We start from the raw sequence: 8,443 nt of genomic DNA, 5'->3' as shown, positions 1-8,443 counted from the left end.
CTAGTTGTTTCCCCATTTGTTGTATATAGTCTCACAATATAACAGTTGTATATGCGATTGCACTGTCTTTATTGCATACTTTTAAATGTACCGGACATAACTGATTCTAAAATTAAGAATACATTTACAGAAAGTAATTATGACACGTATTCACTGAAAACTTTGCATTTCCTGAGTATAGCTGATTCTGTATTTCATATTATTAATTATTAAGATTGACATTTTCGAAGCTTTTGAAGCAGTAAACCCAATGTATATTTATGATAATCAGATTGAAATGTCATTATTTCCAGTGATTTTTGCTACGTCTGCAAGTTTACAAAACAGTATGAATGGTAAAATGATCTGCTCTGATTAACTGATGAAGAGGGAGGAGGCAATCTGTGGCGAGGAGGAAATCTCCCTGGGTTTGAGGACAGACACGTCAGGTTGCTTCTTGCACTCACGAAGCTGCAAGAGAGTGTTGGTGGTTCGTAGGCACAAAGCAAGAGAGGCAGCGATCTGCACATCATCTGCTCAGAGTGCAAACCTCATCACCCGAAGCACGGTGAGTACCCAGTTTTTTGCAAATTCATCTGCACGGCAATGTTTGTGCAATAATAGCAGGCAATTCTATGTGTGTTTATGCTTACTGAATCTCAATTCTTTTGCTTTAAGAGAGGGGGGAAATACATGTTGAAATGTAGGGGGGGGGAAAAGAGGATATTTAACCCTTTTTTGTGATTTCTCTTTCAAGTTTCAACAACTCTCTCTGTGGGAGGGAAAGATTTCTTTCATTTTAGGAAACAATGGTTGTATCACTGGACATTTCTCTCGCACAACGCTTTAAATTACATCACATGATGAAATATTTCTCCATACTGACAAAAATGTTATAGTTATACGAGTTATGTCGTTGTACCTTATTGTCGAAATGGTACAGCCCTGCTGATAAAGGGTTCAACTCAGCTGTCTTTTGACAGTGCTAATCTCTCTCAAAAAACTACTCACAGAGGAATGATAATGCTTAATCTATCAGCAAGTGTGGACTGTCTATCTGGCAGAGATTGTTACCTGATAGCAGAAAACACCTGTACCAGTTTCAGTAACTGTCACTTTGCATTTCTTCCATGCATGTGTGTGTGTGTATTCCTTAAGCAGCCACAGAGGACCATGGCATTTTCAGGGATGTTGAGCGACGAGGACATCAAGGCTGCAATCTGGGCATGTCAAGGTGAGTCAGACACAAACTTGCAGGCAGGGAGTCACACACTTTACAAGCATCTAATCATGACCACAAGAACGCATTGTTTACAGTAAGGGAATACACATTGATTCACATATCACACACATACACACACACACACACACACACACACACACACACACACACACACACACACACACACACACACACACACACACACACACACACACACACACACACACACACACACACACACTCACACAGAGGCACGGATAAACCCACTCCCACAGGGGATACCTGTATGATGTGTTGTTCACAGGGGAGCCTGCAGGTAACCAGGCAGCCATGTGGCAGGAGAGCAGTTACCACCCAGACACCAAAGTGTTTATGTTGAGCATTCACACAGAGTAGACCGAATCACACAAGCTATGAAGTCCTCACATCCCAAAACACTTAATTATTTATCTCTAGCAATTATGTTTGCATGACAAGGCAGACACAGCTCAACCGCTTCGATGAATATCAAATGTCAGCGCTTATATGCCCTTTTATTCAAGAAAACCTGCCTGTTAGCAAAGTTTAAGGCAAAATGACATTTAAACCCTGTCAGTTGCACATTACTTTTCTTCCATAAATACAAGTAGGCAGTATTTCTATAATTCAGGGAAAGAAGTGAAGTCTAAAACGAAATGGGTGATAGCACGCAAATCCTACCTTTAGAGTTAGGGATAGGATTTTTTTTTTTTTTTAAGATTCCCCTCTGTTATAAGATTTTAAAAATTGATTGTCAGAGTATAAAGCTTTTTATTTCTCCTACAGTGGCAGCAAGACATCTTCAGCAAAGCCTTTTAAATTATTTGAAAGTAACTCATCCTAGATCAGAACTTCCACTCTGAACAGCTCGACAGATAAAGGGCTTTAACATTGAGGCTTACAATAGACCCATGGGCAATATTCAGTGTGCTTTGACTGTTTCAATAGCATAATGACACAGCCTATAATGGTGTGAGACAGTGATGCACTAAAGGGTGTATATTGGTAAATGTCATTGGTTAAAAAATGAAAATCACCTGAGCGAATGAGTAAAGGCAACATCTCTGTTCACCCACCCACCATTCTTTCTTTCTATTCACTCTGTGATTGACCTGTCACTCTCACATGTGTCTGTTTCTCTTGCTCTCTTCATCTCGCTCTCTTTGTGCCAATGTAGCTCCGGGCACGTTCGATGTCCAGTCCTTCTTTGCTCTAGTGGGACTGACTGGGTCATCTGAGGCCAACAGAAAAAAAGTGTTTACGGTCCTGGATCAAGACAGGAGTGGATACATTGAGGAGGAGGAGCTGAAGTAAGGATGGAATGTGTGTGTGTGTGTGTGTGTGTGTGTGTGTGTGTGTGTGTGTGTGTGTGTGTGTGTGTGTGTGTGTGTGTGTGTGTGTGTGTGTGTGTGTGTGTGTGTGTGTGTGTGTGTGTGTGTGTGTGTGTGTGTGTGTGTGTGTGTGTGTGTGTTTCCGCTGGGAATGAATTGATTAATACATGAGGTGAGTGAGTGATGGAGAGGGGTTTGAGGCCTGGGGGGAGAACAAGGCATCAGCAAAGATAAAGTAATTTGGATGATTTGAGTTTGAATTGATCACTTCTTCTTTTCGTCCACCCTTCAGACTGTTACTGCAGAAATTCTCTGCGGCGGCCAGGGAGCTGACTGAGACCGAGACCAAGAGCCTGATGGCTGCAGCTGATAAGGACGGTGATGGAAAGATTGGGATGGAAGGTGGGTTGTTTCTAAAACATCTGGGAAAGCTGTTGGTAGAAGAGAAAAGGAGTAATCTGCACAGAGGAGCTGTCCACCACTTAGTGCTGAAATTACACTCTATTCAAACCACATGCATAAAAACTATAGCACTGCGCACTCAACCAAGAAAAAAAAAGTTTTTCGCTTGTTTAGTAATCTAGCTTCATCCTAATGCTGTATGTCACTGACTTCTTGTCTGCAGAAAACTGGTTCCACTATTGACTTTCAATGTCTCTCTTCCCCACAGAGTTCTGTGATCTCCTGAAATAAAGAGAATAAACACGACTATGGCTGTCTTTCCCCTTTTTTGAATCATGGATATTTTATGGAAATCTTGACTTTCCAGATTGTTTGATGCAAAAATTAAAAACCTCAGATATTCTGTACCTGCCTGATGCTCTCCCTGTTCATGTGATACAATAATGCATAAAATGTTTGGTGGACAACTGGATAAAGCTGGATATTAGATATGTGTGTGTTTAACCAATCAAGTACCTGAAATGGATTAATAAATGCATTTAAGATTGACATCATCATCATCTCATGGTCTTTTTTTTTCTCACTATAGTCTGAGATGGACAATGCATAAAATGTTCAATCTTGTGTTATGTGTGGGCCAAATGATCTTGAAGATTGTATGTAGCATGAATGATGCTGAGATGGCCACTGATTTACTTGATACACTGATTAAAGTGACATCTGGTGTTTAATTTACATAGGAAATATTTAGGATTATGTAGTGCCTTCGGATGCCTGTACACAAAATCACATAGTTATACAACTGGCATACAATCCGATTATTATTCACTGACATTATGTTCATGAGAGGAAACCCCAGTTCTGATTCACTGTTGCAGAATAACTCATCATCTAAAACCTGTAGTGGCGATGGAGAAATTATGAAAGTTACTCAATCCAATTTTACGACTGTTTTGAGAAAATCAATGGTTTTTAATCGGCGGTATATGCATTCAAATGAAATGCCAATTCAAATGTTAAGACAAATTACTGCACATCCACGTAGAAATTATAAAACTACGTACTGGTTATTACCAAATTGCGAACCTCTTAAAGCACGCGATTACACCGCACGAAAAAAAAAATTAAAAAAAATAGTCCCAATTATCGGTGCATAGCCTACTAAGGACAAGGATCTAGTTGTATGTACGGGGCCACAAATCTCGTCCCAGTTTGGGCGCTTGGTTACTTTGAAACTCGAAACCGCATGCGGAGGTTAGGTAAACCTTATGGAAATATATATTGATGCTTATACTTGAGGTAGTTAAAGTTACAGGACCGCATTTAGGCATGGGCCACACATGTCTATCATCTTAAACCATCTACGATGGTGTTGCAACTCCAGTCCTTCAGATGTAAAAATAGAAAACCTGACATCAATAACTTATAATGTGATCATTTTTAAAAAAAATTTTTTTTTAGCAGAATAATAAATATATGCGAAATAACCACCACATTAAGTCAATTTACTTCTTAGCGGCCTCACACAGTCACTACAGGCAGTGGTAGGCTATTAAATATCGGTGGAGTTTATTAAGCATATATCAAATTAAAGCTCAGTTAAGATGATCACACAGGTTCATAAAGCGTATGAATGGGGTAGCCTATATGGAAACATTTTATTGATACCAAATACGTTAGACATATATAGTTTATAACAATCAGTCTGTCTATGATCATATTTAATATTTTAATGACACAAACAACATAAAGGCAATAGCGTTTTTAAAGGCATCATTTAAGCAGTCCTTTAGAGTGGTCTAATAGGTTATTTCTCTTTGGAGTGAACACTTACGGTTCAGGCGGTTAATAAATGATTTCCTCTACCAATTAAGAAGTGAGCAGCACTTAAATTGGCTCCGAGTCCTTGAAGCTCATTCCAAGTTTTTCTCAATTGGGAGTGTGAGCATGGCCTGCCCTCTCACATACAGCATACCCATTCATTTCATTTATAATCTCAGAGGAAAGTTGCAACATCAAAATCAGCATCTTGAATGTTGGCTATAAATCATATGAGTGTAACATGTCCAGCGGAGTCGGCGAACAGCGGGTCCTGCTCGGGTTTCCACACGTCTAGCTATAGGCCTCCAGCACACATGGTAGCATCCTCATTTGTTCACCTAAAAATAGCTCCAGACTACTAGACACATTTTTTCGAAAAGCATGCATCTTGGTACCTGATACTGAGACTCAAAGCTCTGTAAATGGTGTTGCTCAAGGATATATAAGAGAGAGGGAAAGGGACTGGCGGCATTCACTCGAGTCCGCTTTGGTTTTCACTCGCCTCAACGCAGCTCAAAGGTGAGTGGGATGCGACTTCTGCCGCTCATACTGCTGGAAGGAAAAGCATTCAGATCAGGGGATCTTCATGGACTACAAATTATAGAGAGCAATGGAACCAACATAGCCAACCACTGGACCACAGGACGATTCAATTAGTGCGGAAAGGAGAGCAAATATGGCCACTTGATTTCAGAAGATCAACTTTTGTGGATGATAATTGCGCTATTTACACTGGAAGAAAAAAAAAAAAAAAACCAACAACACCTAGACCTATCGGCGCGTTTGACATCACTGCGTTTCCAGCTGTGTTACTTTTTCGTGGCAGTGATTCATGTGATCGAGATTTGGCCTCTCAGGGGAAGCATCGTCTATTTAGCGCCCTGGAGGCATATGGCTTTGGGGCAGACTAGGATGGTTTCTTGGTTGACATCGAAATCCGAGGCAAAGAGTAGCTCTTTAGGTCCATTTTAAACGTGATTGGTAGAGCTGAATGGCAGGCTTTGGAAATTAAAGCAATGAGTTTATTTGTGACCAGAATTAAATGAGATAATAATGCCTAAACATGTATTCTCTTCTGAAGTAGGAAAAGCCTCGTTAGATACCTAATGTCTGGCCACTGATGCAGGCTCTGTTTGATAAATGATTACTTTAAACATAGGAACATAGGAAAACAGCCTGCATTTAAGAAGGGCGCATCCAACCTAAAAACTTGTTTGGAGACAGTACATGGTCCACACAATATGTGAATTTAGTCACTTAAGTTGGAGGGCCTGTTGAAATATTAGTAAAGAAAATTCCTTATTACGAAGCAATAAATTTGCAACAATATGTCCACTGCCTATTTGTGATGAACATCCTGAGCCCTGAGCCTAAATGTTTTCTTTCCTCTCTGCAGAATAAAAAATGGCCTTCGCTGGTGTCCTCAGTGATGCTGACATGAAAGCAGCTATTGCTGGCTGCTCAGGTGAGTTACAACATTTTTATTTATGGAACAGTAAACACACTTGGCTGATTTCCTCATCCGCATTATCATTGTTTACACATTATGAAATTACCCTGCAAATGCATAATTGGATGTTAGAAAAACTGATAGAAGTTGGCTGAGCTCAGACTGGCCTACTAATCTCTCAGTTTCAGAATGTGTCATATCAACTGCCAGTCACAGTTACCATATTACATCAACATGCAAGTCCTGTTTTGGGTTCATGCAACCTTGCTAATGGTGTTACAATGTGTCTTTCAGCTGTTGATTCCTTCAACTACAAGACCTTCTTCAAGGCATGTGGCCTGGCCAGCAAGTCTTCTGATGAGGTCAAGAAGGCCTTCGCCATCATTGACCAGGACATGAGCGGCTTCATTGAGGAGGACGAGCTGAAGTAAGACATTCCAGGAATCAATACTTAAAGCTGACACTCAATGCTAAGGCCTCAGTGGCCCAAAATGTGGATCAGATCTTATATTACTGCCCTATGTTTAAAAAGTGGTAGATTTAATTTACCCCCTCATTTGTACATTTTGGCTTGGCTTTAGTTTTTGGGTGGCACGGTGGTGCAGTGGTTAGCACTGTCACCTCACAGCAAAAAAGGTTCCGGGTTCGAATCCGGTCCTGGGCCTTTCTGTGCGGAGTTTGCATGTTCTCCCTGTGCTTGCGTGGGTTCTCTCCGGGTTCTCCGGCTTCCTCCCATCATCCAAAAACATGCACCTCAGGTCAGGTTACCTGGCGCCGCGGTCGTGGCAGCCTGCTGCAGCATCGCCCCCCTGCTGTAGTGAAGAAATTTCCCCTTGGGGATTAATAAAGTGTATAAAATTAAAAAAAATCAAATAACACAATACCTGCACTAAAGACACAAAAGAAAGGCCTTGTTTAATGTGGCCTGCAGGTTTTATGACTTGGCACGTTTAATATCGACAAGCTTGCTGACCTACTACAGTTTCTCTTAAAATCTCAGACACTGATAGGGCTTTAAAGGATGCCGAAAGCATTTGCAACATACTTTTAACTCCTACTGTTTTGTCCACCTGCCAGGCTGTTCCTGCAGAACTTCGTTGCCGGTGCCAGAGCCCTCACTGACAAAGAGACCAAGGATTTCCTCGCCGCTGGTGACAGTGATGGTGACGGCAAGATCGGAGTCGATGGTAAGGGCTCTCTGTGGAGCACACTACAATTTCCTCCATACATCTTTGAATGTAGCAGATCCCTGCACAGTTATACATGATTACTTCTAATGCTAGTCTAAATCTGCATTACAGTTGAATTTTTAACATCCATCCACATATTTAAAATATCTACACAGATTCAAACTCTTGGTCAGAGATTGGGTCCAATCGCTCTAAATCATCCCACAATTATGACCTAAGAAGCTGGATACAGTTTGTTCACTACTAATGGCAGTTTTATTCTACTTTCACAGAGTTTGCTGAACTTGTAAAGGCATAAATTTCCATTGACCAAGATCCACTTCTTTTCATGGAACTGCAAGCTCCTTGCAAGATTCACTAATCATCAGCTGAAGAATATTTTTTATACCTTATTTATGAGTTGCCTGCAGACTATTTCTCAACATGGAACACATGCTTTATTGCTAATGTAATCCAGATGTGTTATATGTTCTGAAAAAAATGACTTGTGCAAACTGTACACCATCTGCACTTTTGAGGAAGAGTGAAAAACCAGGAATAAATACTCTTTTGGTCTAAAGTCATCTCGTTCCCATCAGTCATCTTTTATATTGCATTTCACAAGCCTCTCTATTCACATATTTTCAAGTTATCTCAGCACAATAGGTGGATGAAGAGGCAGCCTAAAAGGATCATCCTCTGGCTGGGGTTTGCGAATACTTAGGAGGTGCTGAGAGATGGTTGAAATGACCTGCCCAGCACTTGTTTTGATAATTGGTTAATGAGAAGGGGAATGTGGCTGGACTTGGGCCAGCAGCTGGGAAACGCATTGGGAATGTCCCTGGGGCTTTGCTCCCATGCTTCCTGAACCCGGGGAGGACTGCAATGGAAAGCTATCACACTTTGTGTAATTAGATGGCCTGTTCCAAGGTCTATTTCTCCACCAACTGCTGCATAGTCAATTAGATAATGTGCTGTGGCAACAGGAGGACTATTAACAGTCACTGTTGCATCAGCAGGACCTTATAACAGGTTAAACCCACTGCAGAAA

At 41.0% G+C, this 8,443-nt stretch overlaps 2 protein-coding genes across 3 annotated transcripts; both read left to right on the top strand.

The window, feature by feature from the left end:
• The first annotated feature begins 284 nt into the window (after positions 1-284).
• LOC138629617 (parvalbumin beta-like) lies at positions 285-3,506 on the top strand. 2 transcript variants are annotated; one of them, XM_069713447.1, is made up of 5 exons: positions 285-547; positions 1,141-1,213; positions 2,397-2,529; positions 2,843-2,952; positions 3,221-3,506. In XM_069713447.1, exons 1-5 carry the CDS (start codon positions 362-364, stop codon positions 3,241-3,243), a joined length of 525 nt encoding a protein of 174 aa, XP_069569548.1. In that variant the 5' UTR covers positions 285-361; the 3' UTR covers positions 3,244-3,506. The 2 variants fall into 2 exon arrangements, with proteins under 2 accessions (XP_069569548.1, XP_069569547.1); XM_069713446.1 differs by having other exon boundaries at positions 1,138-1,213.
• A 1,702-nt stretch (positions 3,507-5,208) lies between these two features.
• LOC138629619 (parvalbumin beta-1-like) lies at positions 5,209-7,976 on the top strand. The gene is made up of 5 exons (XM_069713449.1): positions 5,209-5,292; positions 6,170-6,238; positions 6,518-6,650; positions 7,301-7,410; positions 7,686-7,976. The coding sequence occupies exons 2-5, from the start codon at positions 6,178-6,180 to the stop codon at positions 7,709-7,711; spliced, it is 330 nt and encodes a 109-aa protein (XP_069569550.1). The 5' UTR covers positions 5,209-5,292; positions 6,170-6,177; the 3' UTR covers positions 7,712-7,976.
• The last annotated feature ends 467 nt before the right edge of the window (positions 7,977-8,443 follow it).

The sequence above is a fragment of the Brachyistius frenatus genome, unplaced genomic scaffold, assembly GCF_029030835.1.
Source record: "Brachyistius frenatus isolate BFR_SWC_R1_liver_20210118 unplaced genomic scaffold, ASM2903083v1 Contig_119, whole genome shotgun sequence".
Lineage (NCBI taxonomy): Eukaryota > Metazoa > Chordata > Actinopteri > Embiotocidae > Brachyistius > Brachyistius frenatus.
This window is presented reverse-complemented; position numbering and strand designations above follow the sequence as displayed.

Excerpts from the sequence above, each read along its gene's own strand:
- LOC138629617 (XM_069713446.1), top strand. The coding sequence starts at position 362 with ATGAAGAGGGAGGAGGCAATCTGTGGCGAGGAGGAAATCTCCCTGGGT. Across the intron at positions 548-1,137 it reads ACCTCATCACCCGAAGCACG|CAGCCACAGAGGACCATGGC; the intron begins GTGAGTACCCAG and ends GTATTCCTTAAG. Across the intron at positions 2,530-2,842 it reads ATTGAGGAGGAGGAGCTGAA|ACTGTTACTGCAGAAATTCT; the intron begins GTAAGGATGGAA and ends TCCACCCTTCAG.
- LOC138629619 (XM_069713449.1), top strand. The coding sequence starts at position 6,178 with ATGGCCTTCGCTGGTGTCCTCAGTGATGCTGACATGAAAGCAGCTATT. Across the intron at positions 6,651-7,300 it reads ATTGAGGAGGACGAGCTGAA|GCTGTTCCTGCAGAACTTCG; the intron begins GTAAGACATTCC and ends TCCACCTGCCAG. Across the intron at positions 7,411-7,685 it reads CGGCAAGATCGGAGTCGATG|AGTTTGCTGAACTTGTAAAG; the intron begins GTAAGGGCTCTC and ends CTACTTTCACAG.